The sequence below is a fragment of the Homarus americanus genome, unplaced genomic scaffold (genome assembly GCF_018991925.1).
Source record: "Homarus americanus isolate GMGI-L3 unplaced genomic scaffold, GMGI_Hamer_2.0 scaffold21314, whole genome shotgun sequence".
NCBI classification, from domain to species: domain Eukaryota; kingdom Metazoa; phylum Arthropoda; class Malacostraca; order Decapoda; family Nephropidae; genus Homarus; species Homarus americanus.
This window is the reverse complement of record NW_024720811.1, coordinates 742732-757583: the sequence shown is the minus strand read 5'-3', so window position 1 is coordinate 757583 and position 14852 is coordinate 742732. Positions and strand designations below refer to the sequence as shown.

Sequence of the window (14852 nt, the reverse complement as noted above, 5' to 3'; positions counted from 1 at the left end):
TGTGTGAGTGCAGTATTACCCACATCACCCTACACTCGGTGAGTCTTCAGCATAATAATACCAAGTTTTCCACGACTTCAGTCACTTGCTGGTTATACATGTATACGGGACGACAGGTGCAGGGGACAGGTGCAGGGGACAGGTGTGGGGGACAGGTGTGGGGGGACAGTGTGGGGGACAGGTGTATGAGGACAGGTATGGGGAGACAGGTATGAGGATAGGTATGGGGGGACAGGTGTGGGGAGACAGGTGTATGAGGGAGGGTGTGGGGATTTATAGTAATATAAGGACCATCAATTAAAGGCGTGGCATCCCTCACAGGTAGCTCACAGCAACACAACAACACAAGGCAACACAACAACACACAAGGCAACACAACAACACACAAGGCAACACAACACACAAGGCAACACAACAACACACAGGCAACACAACAATACACAAGGCAACACAACAACACACAAGGCAACACAACACACAGGCAACACAACACACACAAGGCAACACAACAACACACAAGGCAACACAACAACACAACAAGGAACACAACAACACGGCAACACAACACACACGGTAACACAACACACAAGGCAACACAACCACACAGGCAACACAACAACACACAAGGCAACACAACAACACACAAGGCAACACAACAACACACAACAACACAACAACACGGCAAACAGGTAACACAACAACACACAAGGCCACACAACACACAAGGCAACACAACAACACACAGGACACAACAACACACAAACACAAACACCAACACACAAGGCACACAACACACAGGGCAACACAACAACACACAGCAACACAACAACACACAAGCAACACAACAACACACAAGGCACAACAACACAGGCAACACAACACACAGGCAACACAACAACTCACAAGGTAACACAACAACACACAGGCAACACAACAACACACAAGGCAACACACACACAGGCAACACAACAACACACAAGGCAACACACAGCACACACACACACAGCAACACAACAACACACAAGGCAACACAACAACACACAAGGCAACACAACAACACAAGACACACAACAACACACAGGACACAACACACACAAGGCAACACAACAACACACAAGGCAACACAACAACTCACAAGTACCACAACAACAAGGCACAACAACAACAAGAACAACAAACACCAAGGTAAACAACACACAAGGACACACAACAACACACAAGGCAACACAACAACACACAAGGCAACACAACCACACAGGCAACACAACACCAAACAAACCACAGGCAACCAACAACACACAAGGCACACAACAACACACAGAAACACAAAAACACAAACACACAGGCAACACAACAACACAAGCAACACAACAACACAGGCAACACAACAACACCAAGGAACACAACAACACACACAAGGCAACACAACAACACACACAAGGCAACACAACAACACGAAACGCAACACAACAACACACAGGCAACACAACAACACACAAGGCAACACAACAACACACAAGGAAACAACCACAAGGCAACCAACAACAGGCAACACAACAACACACAGGCAACACAACAACACACAAGGCAACACAACAACACAGGCACAATGGCACACAACAACACACAGGCAACACAACAACACAAGGCAACACAACAACACAAACACGAACAACACACAACACACAAGGTAACACAGTAACACAACAATCAGGCACACAACAACACACAAGGTAACACAACAACACCAGGCAAACAAACTCCACATACTGTACATAGCACGTCTGTTCACCATCGCCCCACCTGGGTACACTAAACCAGTCATGGACACATACCCACCTGCCAACACTCTTATAACCCACACCACACACTTAAGTGCCACCCCACACCAAGTGCCAGTCCTACCCCTACACATTTATGCATCACACACACACATAACTGCCAGCCACACACATAACACCAGCTACACACATAACTGCCAGTCACACACACACCACCAACTGATCACACACACACACATAACTGCACACACACACACAACTGCCAGCCACACACAACACACCTTAACTGCCAGCCACACACACACACACAACTGCACACACAGGTGGGCCACTGCTTCACACCTGCTATTCATCATCCATACATATGTTTATATACCTCCCACCTCTCTCCCAATACCACAGTTCAGGGTACCAAGTATACCCCGCCCGCCCCCCCCAGGCTCCCTAATATCTCTCCACCCAACTACACCACCACCACCCCAACTAGCACCACCACCACCCCACTAGCACCACCACCCCCTCCTACCTCACCTCGTATGTCCAAACACACACACTACCTCATCAAACCAGCCCTTCCCCCCTCTCCCCATCCTCATCCACCTCCTCTCCCCTACCTCTACCATCCACCTCTCTCCCCCATACCTCTACATCCCACCCTCCTCTCCCTTCCTCTACCATCACCCTCTCTCCCCATACCTCTACCATCCACCCCTCCTCTCCCCATCCTCTACCAACACCCCTCTCTCCCCATACCTCTACATCACCCCCTCCTCTCCCCATACCTCTACATCCCCCTCCTCTCCCCCTCCTCCCTTCCTCTCCCTCTCTCACCCCTCCCCCATACCCTCCCCCTCCCCCCCTCTCCTCTCCCCATACCTCTACCATCCTTCTACATCCCACCCCTCCTCTCCCCCATCTCTACCATCCACCCCTCCTCTCCCCATACCTCTACCTCCCCCTCCTCTCCCCTACCTCTACCATCCACCCCCTCCCTCTCCCCATACCTCTACATCCCACCCCCCTCCTCTCCCCATCACCTCTACCATCCACCCCTCCTCTCCCCCACCTCCCATCACCCCTCCTCTCCCCACACCTATCTCCACCTCCTCTCCCCATACAGTCAAGGTAAACCTTATCCCATCATGCATTCCACTCCTCCTCCCCGTCCGCAAAACAACGCCTCTACACCCACCACCACGCCTCCACCCACCATCCTCTACACCCACCATCACGCCTCTACACCTCACGCCTCTACACCCACCACCACGCCTCCTCACACCCAGCCTCTCACCCACACCTCTACACCCACCACCACCTCTCACCACCACCACATCTACCCACCATCACGCCTCTACACCCACCCACCCCACTCTACACACAGCCTCTACCACCCTCTACACCCACACCACCTCTACACCCACCACGCCTCTACACCCCCCACACCCCACACACCCACCACCTCTACCCCAGAAGACGACACAAATATTCATTCAAATCATCACAAAGGTTCACTTTGTTCCTCACAAGTTTTGGACTCAGTAGAGGTTAGACAAACAATGTCAGATATTAGGTGTGTTATCTACTTATCATACAAACTCTCTCTCTCTCTGTCGGTTACAACATCCACCAATAGTTGTTAGTCCTGTGTCTCTATATCAGTAATCTTTATCCTGTTATCTCTCGCACACAGTGAGTGAGTGGGAAAATTTCAAAACAAACATAGTTCAAGATTGGTGGTCCCGTATTAGGTTAGGTTTGGTTAGGAGGTGATCAGGTCACAGCTGTCCGTGAACAAGGCCGCTGTGATGTGCCACCGCTGTGATGTGCCAGGGCCTGTGATGTGCCAGGGCCGCTGTGATGTACCGGCTGCTGTGATGTGCCAGGGCCGCTGTGATGTGCCAGGGCCGCTGTGATGTGCCAGGGCCGCTGTGATGTGCCAGGCGCTGTGATTGCCGGGGCCGCTGTGATGTGCCAGGGGCTGCCGATGGCCAGGGCGCGCTGTGATGTACCAGGGCCGCTGTGATGTGCCAGGGCCGCTGTGATGTACCAGGGCGCTGTGATGTACCAGGGCCGCTGTGATGCCAGGGCGCTGTGATGTACCAGGGCCGCTGTGATGTACAGGGCTGCTGTGTTGCGGGCCGCGTGGTACCAGGGCCGCTGGAGGCCCAGGGTGCTGTGATGTACCAGGGCCGCTGTGCAGTGTACCAGGGCCGCTGTGATGTACCAAGGCCGCTGTGATGTACCAAGGCCGCTGTGATGTACCAGGGCTGCTGTGATGTGCCGGGCCGCTGTGATGTACCAGGGCCGCTGTGATGTGCCAGGGCCGCTGTGATGTGCCAGGGCCGCTGTGATGTACCAGGGCTGCTGTGATGTACCAGGCCGCTGTGATGTACCGGCCGCTGTGATGTGCCAGGGCTGCGTGATGTGCCGGGCCGCTGTGATGTACCAGGGCTGCTGTGATGCCAGGGCTGTGATGTGCCAAGGCCGCTGTGATGTACCAGGCCGCTTGAGTGCCGCCAGGGCCGCTGTGATGTACAGCACGCTGCTGTGATGTGGGCCGCTGCGGATGTACCAGGGCCGCTGTGATGTGCCAGGCCGCAGGCAGCCAAGGCCTGTGATGTACCAAGGCCGCTGTGATGTCTTCTCCAGATATCACTGTCATAACCAGGACACACACACGGATGCACACACGCACGCATGGACGCTCAGATGCATGCGCGGAAGTACATGTGGATGAATGCACGGAACACAAATACATGTAGTGAATCGTGCAGATGCGTCAACGGACCTAAACACACACATGCAGGGACCGTACAGAACTAACCTTATTATTTGTCTTAACTTGAATACAACTTTCAAGACAACCCATTGTGTCGTGGCCGCCTCCCACCACCATCACTACTACTGAAGGACGTGTGTGTGTGTCTTAACCATAACACACTGAACACGTCTCCTCACCACTCTCAACACTTTCACCAGTAGCAAAAATAATGCAATGAGGATGACACAATGAGGAGCCTGGGGGGAGGTGCCTGGGGGGAGGTGCCTGTGGTGGAGGTGCCGGGGGGATCAAGCACTCAAAAGGTAAACAAACTCCAGAACTTTTCACCGTCATTCTACAAGATGGTTGACCCTCACACTAAGATGGGTACAAGTGACACGACACCACGCGAGGGCTGCTGGGGGAGTGTGTGGGGGGAGAGATGGGGGATGAGGGGGAGGATAGAAGCATTACACACCCCCATCACCCGTGAAGCCATACTGAGATACACCTTGAGGTAACACTTACTGTCTTGTCCGAGCGAAACATGACGAGGTGTTGAGGTTCTTCCTTGTGTCAGTGTCGTGTCTGATCACTCCATCCTCCAGGCCAGCAGTGTCAGCTCAACACACACTTTTTAGTTCACTTTCTTGCGGGAATATATTGTCTTAAGTACAAATTTATTGATGAAATACACGTGTGGTGATTCCCATATGATAAGTCACGATCCAGATGTATAAAGTTAATTTTATAAGTAATACAAGTACAGGTTTGAGTATAAAGTACACTTAAGAGTAATGTACTATGAAGCAGGTGGGGGCAGTACTGTATCTCACTCACTGACTAACACACAAACTTAACACTGGTCACTTGTCAACACCAAAAGTCTCGGGAGTACAACAAGTTGCATGGGCAATAGTGACACCCAACTAGCGCGCGTCTCCCTCACCGTCCACTGACTAATGGACACGAGGCACTGGCGTCACAGAAAACGGTCAGATCCTAACGTCGCCCCGCACACACACTGGCCCCGTTGTTAGGGTGGCACTAAGGGGACACTGGCACTACGGCAAATGTACCTAAATTGGCCACCAATACTGCTGAGTGCCGCAATAGCTATCCCACCTCCTTGGCTTGACCTCTCAACCCTGGGAGCGAGGTGAGAGAGAGAGAGGAGACGCTGCTGGGATGTACTGGTCCAACAGTATCGTGGCGTGGCACTAACACTGATAACTCTTAAGTTAGTGTACAAACCCACCACCACCACGCCGGATATGACGCAAGATAACGCTGTGTGTGTGTGTGTGTGTGTGTGTGTGTGTGTGTGCACTATTACGATGGGAAAAGCACCACCGAGGTGTTGAAAGTTTTGAGTTACTATATTCGGCTACACCTGCCGAGACAGACAAGCACCAGCGCCGGAAACACGCTGCCGCCGTCCTTCCCGCACTAGATGTAGTCCACCACGCGTGTAACACTGCCGGTCTGGTATCTACGTCTCGAGACACCGAGGATGACACTAATAAGAACTATCAGTATTGTTCGCTACACCGTGATGAGTGACAGCTGTGGTAGTAGTAACACCAATAACAATAATATAAATAATAACGATGATAATAATAATGAATTAATAATAATAAAATAATAATAATAACGACCGTTTTAGTGTAAAAACTTGCAGCAGCCAAGAATACACAACATGAACAGACATGACTCATTACATACAGTAGTGCCTTGGTGGAGTGTTGTTGAGAAAAACATTCTTTCTTTCATTACAAAACGGAGTGTGTGTGTGTGTGTGTGTGTGTGTGTGTGTGTGTGTGTGTGTGTGTGTGGGGTCCGGGCCAGCGCGTGGGTCGGTCACTCCTGCACCTCGACCCACACACCATAGGTTCTTCAGCAGTATCGCACATGCCACCACCTGCCTGCCCCTCCACCGCTCCTACTTCCACTGGTACCTTGAAAACTTCACCCCTTACCCTCCACCTTATTCTCCCTCACCCTCCTTTCCTCCCTCCCTCTCTCACACACACTCATTCTCTCTCTCTCTCTCTTCAAGATTCCTGTTGCTCTCTCCACTGTACCCACTTATCCCCTCACCATGTGGGGCCCCACATAACAGCCCCCCCCTCCCCGGCGTCCATGTAACCAGTCAGCCGTGCCCGTCGTGCCTGCCAGGTCTCGCTTGTGTGTGTGTGTGTGTGTGTGTGTGGAGACAAGGCCATGTCAACAGCACGACCAATAAGACAGTGACCAGTAACCATACCATAAGTACATAAGAATGGAGGAAACTGCAGCGAGCCTATTGGCCAATACTGGGCAGTCCCATTTACACCCAACCCCTGTTGCTCATACATGTCCGGAGCTAATGTGGATTGTTGCTTCTACGTTAAGATTTAATCTTACAAACATATATCCATCCAACCTATGTTTGAAGCTATTCAGCGTATTCGAGTTAATGATGATGTTTGGTAACTTGTTCCACTCGCCCACTACTCTATTTCCAAACCAATGTTTACCTATTTCACGCCTAAATCTAAATTTGTCTAATTTAAAACCATTGCTACGAGTTCGCTCCTGGTTGGATAGTTTGAGTACCTTTGTAATGTCCCCTTTGTTTAGCCCTGACTTCCATTTATAAACCTCTATCAGGTCGCCCCTCGCTCTACGTCTCTCAAGGGAGTGCAAATTAAGATGCTTTAACCTGTCTCTGTACTCAAGGTTCCTAATGCCCGGGATTAGTCTTGTTATTATCCTCTGAATTCTTTCCAAGGATTCTATATCCATTCTGTAATACGGTGACCAGAATTGAACTGCGTAATCCAAGTGAGGTCTCACAAGCTCAAGATATAGTCGCAAGATATAGTCTTAAGATGACCTCGCTAGTCTTGTAACTAACACTCCTTTGTATGAACCCAAGTTTTTTATTAGCCTTGTTACGAGCAAATACACGTTGTTTACTTGGCTTAAGATTCCTACTTATCATTACTCCTAAATCTCTCTCGCTGTCGGAGTTCTCAATAACATCGTTGTTCATCTGGTATCTGGTTTCCCTGTTTACATCTCCTATGCTGAGTACTTTACATTTGTCCACATCGAATTTCATCTGCCATTTTCAGACCATTCAATTTGTTTAGAGCTTCCTGTAGTTTGCTGAGTCCTCGTCAGATTAATAACACGTCCTATTTTAGTGTCATCAGCAAATTTACTTATGTTGCTGTCTATGCCGATATCTATGTCGTTTATGTATATAATAAATAATAATGGTCAAGTACTGAGCCTTGGGGAACTCCACTAGTGACGTTGCTCCAATGGGATTTAGTGCCGTTAATGCTCACTCGCTGTTTCCTGTCTTGTAACCACGCCCTAATCCATTTTAGAGTATCACCTTTAATGCCATTACTGTAGTCTTTAGTGGGGGACTCTGTCGAAGGCTTTGCTCAAGTCGAGATATACCACATCATAATTGTGCCCCTCGTCCACCGATTCGAAAACTGATGAAAAGAATGTTAATAGATTAGTTAGACATGAACGCCCGCTTGTGAAGCCATGCTGGGAATCATTGATCAACTTGTGCTTCTCCAGGTGATTTAGAATAGAGTTTGAAATGATTGCTTCCAGTAATTTGCCTACAATTGATGTTAGACTGATTGGACGGTAGTTAGAGGATAGTGATCTATCTCCCGTCTTGAAAACCGGTATTACATTCGCTATCCTCCAGGATTCTGGTACTACACCTGTTTTTAAGGACATGTTAAACAACTTTGCTAAGGGCATACTAAGCTCTTCCTTACATTCTTTTAATACTCTGTCAAATATCTCATCGGGACCTGGTGACTTATTAGGCTTTAGTTTGTCTATTTACTTACTAACATCGTCACTAGTCACGACTATCTCGCTAAATCTCTTATCTTTGCTATCTCTGTACAGTATAGAGTCGGTGCCTCGGGTATCATGTTTAAACTTTCGGTGGTGAAAACTGTTGAAAAATATTTATTCAGATTATTGCTCATTTCTCCGTCGTTATCAGTTAGCTCGCCGGTATCTGACTGTATTGGTCCAATCTTGTCTCGTGTTTTAGTTTGAGGAGGATGTAACAGCAGGAGGGTGTAACAGCAGGAGGTGTAACAGCAGGAGGGTGTAACAGCAGGAGGGTGTAACAGCAGGAGGGTGTAACAACAGGAGGGTGTAACAACAGGAGGGTGTAACAGCAGGAGGTGTAACAGCAGGAGGTGTAACAGGAGGGAATGCAACAACAGGAGGGTGTAACAGCAGGAGGTGTAACAACAGGAGGTGTAACAGCAGGAGGGTTAGCAACAGCAGGGAGGTGTAACAACAGGAGGGTGTAACAACAGGAGGTGGAATAGCAGGAGGTGTAGCGCAGGAGGTGTAACAGCAGGATGAGACGGTGAAGAAGGTGTGGGGTGATGGAGACAGCTTTGTACAACGCCTCCTCTGTTGTGTGATCAGGGTCCACACACACACACACACACACACACACACACACACACACACACACACACACGTCTAACAGTTCATTCATCAATGCTACATCTAGCCTTCATCAGTGCCAGATCTGATCCTAAAATTACCAAGTTGACCATCATTAGTACCACAGGTGAGACTCATACTGCCACAGGTGAGATTCATTAATACCACAGGTGAGATTCATTACTGCCACAGGTGAGACTCATTACTGCCACAGGTGAGACTCATTAGTGCCACAGGTGAGAGTCATTAGTGTCACAGGTGAGACTCATTAGTGCCACAGGTGAGACTCATTAGTGCCACAGGTGAGACTCATTAGTGCCACAGGTGAGACTCATATCTGGCCAGGTTGACCTCAGATGTACAGGTGAGGTACTGACGATGGTCTCACCTTTAACATCACCCACCTGATGCAGCCCCGACACCTACCCTCCCTCCCCACCTCTACACCTACCCTCCCTCCCACTACCTCTACACCTACCCTCCCTCTCCTCTACCCTCCCTCCCCCTCTACCACCTCCCTCCTTTACCTCCACCTCCTCTCACCACCTTCCCTCCTCCCTCTACTCCTACACCCACCCTCCTCTACCTCTACACTACTCCTCCCTCTACCTCTACACCTACCCTCCTCCCTCCTCTCTACACCTACCCTCCCTCCCATACCTCTACACTTCCCTCACACCTACCTCCCTCCCTTCCTTCTGTGGTGGAGAGGGAAGTAGTGATGGAGGGGAGATAGTGGTGAGAGGGAGGTAGAGGGGAGATAGTGGTGGAGAGGAGGTAGGATGGAGGGGAGATAGTGGGAGAGGTGATAGTGGAGGGGAGATAGTGGGTGGAGGAGGGAAGTAGTGATGGAGGGGGAGATAGTGGTGGAGAGGGAAGTAGTGGTGAGGGGAGATAGTGGTGGAGAGGGAGTGATGGAGGGGGAGACAGTGGTGGAGAGAGAGCTAGTGGTAATGTAGGAGGTGGGAGAAACGTATATGCCAAGGCCTCATTAATTGGTCAACCTGTAATTTTCTTGCAATACAACCTTCAAGATGTTGTTGTTATTGTTGTCCTTATTTGTTTGTTGTCACTGTTATTATTATTACTGTTGTTGTTGTTTGTTATTCCGCCACGTATAACAACAATGAAGCGGTTGAGAGAAGAAAAAAATAAATTCTCAAAGACGTCGAGTGTTTTGACTGTGGACCGGCCCAAGGTCACCCTCAGGTCACCCCTCAAGGACGACTCCAGGAATAAAACCACGACCTGTTACCTCACTCCCTCCACCCTCCCCTCTATGCCCTCGCCAAACTCGCATCTAACAAAGACACTGTTGAACACAATCTGGGTCTGCAAAAGAACCCTTAAAACTGTAATTAGGAAAGACCATATTGATGAGTTTGACGCAAGTAGACAAGTGCAAACAGACACTAGTCGATCCATAGGTTACCATGATGAGATGTATCAAGTGAAACATGTATATGGAGCAAGTATCAAGATACTAGATTACAAGATGTTGTAACCGTAGACTAAGGTTAGGATATAAGTACCTTTGGCAGTATGTTCCTCAAGCAGATGTAAACAAAACTAATGTAAACTGTGTGGCCAGACATATGGCCACACACTTGAACACTACGATCCTCGACTGTGTGAAGATAGAACCTTTAGGGACAGGTCCAAGCACTGTGTGTGAAATGGCACAACACTTCATCTCTAATGGCAAGATAGCCGACATATTAAGATTGTATCCACTTTTTGCATTTAGTAACTATATCAGTTCTCATGTACAGAACCAAATACACAATGTGCTTGAATTACTTCTCGGCAATGTCAATAACAAAGTGTGAGGCCAGACATACTGCCTCACACGCCTGTACTCACGCAGTTGTGAATAAGTTACCCTTTATGTATAGAACTAAACAAATAATATAATTGAAATACTGTGTAACATTCAGTGCCATAATACCCTGACCACTGGGGATTATTATTATGACCCGTTGTAAACTCTACTTTGAAATCCTTTTGCGCTACCGCTCACAGGGTGAGTGTGGGGTGCACAATAAACTAAACGCTGTAAGCGGCAAAATCAAAATCCTCTATCCCTCCTCCCACCACTACAATCTCTCCCTCAATCCCTCCACCTCTCACTTCCCTCCCTCCCTCTCCCTCCATCATTCCCTCCCTCCCCTTACTCTCCCTCCCTCCACAGTGGTGAGGATCAACTCCTCTCCTCCTTGAAGGTAAAATTAGCCATCAGTAAAGTCGAGAGAGAGAGAGAGAGAGAGAGAGAGAGAGAGAGAGAGAGAGACCTTGACGAGTACCATAATAACAGTGTGAGGCAACAGGACTCGTCTTAAAGGATGAAACAACAACACGGAAATCCACACATTGATGATTATTGGCTGTGGGTGGAGCCTGGAGGTGGTGAAGGAGGGTGGGGGGTGGTGAAGGAGGGTGGGGGGTGGTGAAGGTGGGGGTGGGGGTGGTGAAGGAGGGGTGGGGGTGGTGAAGGAGGGTGGGGGTGTGGTGAGGTGGGGGTGAGGGGGGGTGGGGGTGGTGAAGGAGGGGGTGGGGGTGTGGTGAGGAGGTGGGGGTGGAAGGGGTGGGTGGGGTGGGTGGTGAAGGTGGGGGTGGGGGTGGGGTGGTGAGGTGGGGGTGGTGAAGGAGGGGGTGGGGGTGGTGAAGGAGGAGGTGGTGGTGAAGGATGTAGAGGCGGGACCCAAGAACTGTCAACCTTAATGTAGGTGACAGGAGGAGGAAGTACCACCACTTACTAACAACAGACATCAGCTTGACCCGCGCTATTACCACCACATGGCCCACACCTGGCCCACACCTGGTCCACACCTGGCCCACACCTATCTCGATCTGTCCCACATTGCCCTCTTACCTACACCTGTCCCACATTTGACCTACACCTGTCCCACACTTTGACCTACACCTGTCTCACAGCTGCTTTTTTTCCTAACCAAATCTGTTGAAATCTGTTGTAACTCTGGCCACACCTGTTCAAATCTGCTTCCCACCTGCCACACACACACACACGCGGCCACATCCGCCTTCATACCCAGCCACACCTGGGTCACACCACCGCTACATATGACACCCCATGACACACCAGCAAACGCAATACCCAAACGTGCCAAGCGAATACCAGTAACTGCAGAGGAGGAGGAGGAGGAGGGAGGGGAGGAGGGAGAGGAGGGGGGAGGAGGTACACATTAATCTGGCATCAGTTACAGAGGTTATTGAAGCCCGATTCAGTCAACATACATCCACAACACCCGACCGTCCGTTAGTCAGCCCACAAACTACACTGTATATGACACCACTACACCCGTAACACCATCACTTCCTCCTCCCCGCCCGGTCTACTACCTATGACCAACGCCGTTACACCACGCCCTCTATCCTGTGTGTGTGTGTGTTGATACTTCACCCTCAGACACACCCAACAGCTGAGTCCCCCCCTGAACACACACACACACACATCCATCATTACAATCCCTCTCCTCTAAGGCTTCAAGACGCACTCTGAATATCCAACCTTAATCTACTGAGGCGAAGTCAGGGGTGACATTGTGAGTACATGTGTGTGTGTGTGTAACTTATCTGTGTGTAGACCCCATATGTGTAACTTAGCTTTGTATATACAGGTGGGTGTAGCCGAGTGTATCTGGGAGCGTCTGTGTGGGTGTAGAAGGAAGGAGGGAGGGATGGGGAGAGTAACTTGGGAACAGAAGCCACAGGAACAACACACAAGCCAAGACTCTCTCTCTCTCTCTCTCTCTCTCTCTTTTTCGTGTTCTCTAAGATGTTTACAACATCATAAACATTGCAACACACAAACCAACATCGCTGTTGTGTTTACCAAGTGAAATTGAACCACAAAAACGTAATTCATCAAATAACCAACAAACACACCAACTGTTTTGGAAGTGTGAAAAAACACCGTAACACACCGTCTGGCTACAACCTGTGTCACAAACACCGTAACACACCGTCTGGCTACAACCGTCACAAACACCGTAACACACCGTCTGGCTACAACCCGTCACAAACACCGTAACACACCGTCTGGCTACAACCGTCACAAACACCGTAACACACCGTTTGCTACAGCCGTCAACACCGGTAACACACCGTCTGGCTACAACCGTCAAAAACCGTAACAGCCCGTTGGCTACAACCCGTCACAAACACCGTAACACACCGTCTGGCTACACCCGTCACAAACACCGTACACACCGTCTGGCTACAACCTTGCGTCACAAACACCGTAACACACCGTCTGGCTACAACCGTCACAAACACCGTAACACACCGTCTGGCTACAACCCGTCACAAACACCGTTTGACAACCGTCTGGCTACAACCCGTCACAAACACCGTAACACATCTGGCTACAACCCGTCACAAACACCGTAACACACCGTCTGGCTACAACCCGTCACAAACACCGTAACACACCGTCTGGCTACAACCCGTCAAAACACCGTAACACACCGTCTGGCTACAACCGTCACAAACACCGTAACACACCGTCTGGCTACAACCCGTCACAAACACCGTAACACAGTCTGGCTACAACCTCCACCGTACACGTCTGGCTACAACCCGTCACAAACACCTAACACACGTTGGCTACAACCGTCACAAACACCGTAACACACAAACTGACACAAGCAGCAGTCAATCAACAAGTTTAACTGGAACAGAGAGCCACTGTGTTGGGGAGTGTGGGGGCGTGGCTAGGGGAGGGCTGGGGGGTGAGGGGCAGGGAGGGCGTGGCTTCAGGCGAGTGCAAGGGCGGGCTGTAAACATGGGGGCGGGGCCAAGAGCTGAGAAGAAGAATGGAAGAGATGGTGAGGGTGGAGGTGAGGTGGAGGAGGTGGAGGCAGTGAGGTGGAGGCGGTGAGGTGGAAGAGGTGAGGTGGAGGTGGTCGTGACGGTGGGGACATAAGTAGGTCATCTTAATAAACACAGGGAAGACAAGATGCGCGAACACGCACACAAACGAGAGAGAGGGCGATGAACTACTGTGGATGGCAATAAATTCTCCTTGGTTAGTCCTTCTGGGTGGCGAGGTGGGCGGGCGGGCGGGTGGTGGGTGGTAGATAGGAACGCAGAGAGTCTGTCAGGTTAAGTGGGTGGTGGCGGAGGAACAGCAGTAATGAGGTCATATATGTAACTCACCTTGCTTGGCTCAGGGGTTACCACACACACACACACACACACACACACACACACACACACACACACACACACACACACACACCAAATCAAAATAATCATCAATAACCAACAACATCTTTACAACACACAAACCAACCTTGAAATAACCTAACACGACGATAATAACAGTAACAATCACGTGTCCTGTTGTCGCTCTGAACCAACACTACAACTACAGTCGCCATGGGGGTCGATGTATCATTAAAAGGTTGATACAGTCGACTACAGGTAAACACTGGCAATATTATCAGTATTACATTACCTGGTATATAACAATTTCATGCTCACACCTTCCATAATCCCAAAATGACCCGAAATTGACCCGAAATTCAAGTTTTATTCCTACAAATATATCAATGGTTAAGTGAAGGAAACGTATCACTACATTGTGGAATATCTCAAAACATATCGTCCAGTGTTTTATATTGTAAAGAACGGAAACGGTAATGATATTCTTTTACGGAGAATAAACACGCGTGCAGCTACCGTATTCGGGACAAACATTGACAAACAGGTCATCACAACAGGTCACCACAACAGGTCACCACAACAGGGCATCACAACAGGGCATCACAACAGGGCACCACAAAAGGTCATCACAA

At 49.6% G+C, this 14852-nt stretch overlaps 1 protein-coding gene across 5 annotated transcripts in view; it reads right to left on the bottom strand.

The window, feature by feature from the left end:
* Window positions 1-5763, bottom strand: part of LOC121861193 (septin-7-like) — a 63024-nt gene extending 57261 nt beyond the window's left edge. Inside the window, exon 1 of one of the 5 annotated variants that reach the window (XM_042358778.1) lies at window positions 5071-5763. In XM_042358778.1, the coding sequence (XP_042214712.1) occupies window positions 5071-5091 (21 nt within the window). In that variant the 5' untranslated portion in view covers window positions 5092-5763. The remainder of the gene's footprint in view (window positions 1-5070) is intronic. The other 4 variants (XM_042358779.1, XM_042358781.1, XM_042358780.1 and 1 more) reach the window with 4 other exon arrangements.
* Between the last annotated feature and the right edge of the window lie 9089 nt (window positions 5764-14852).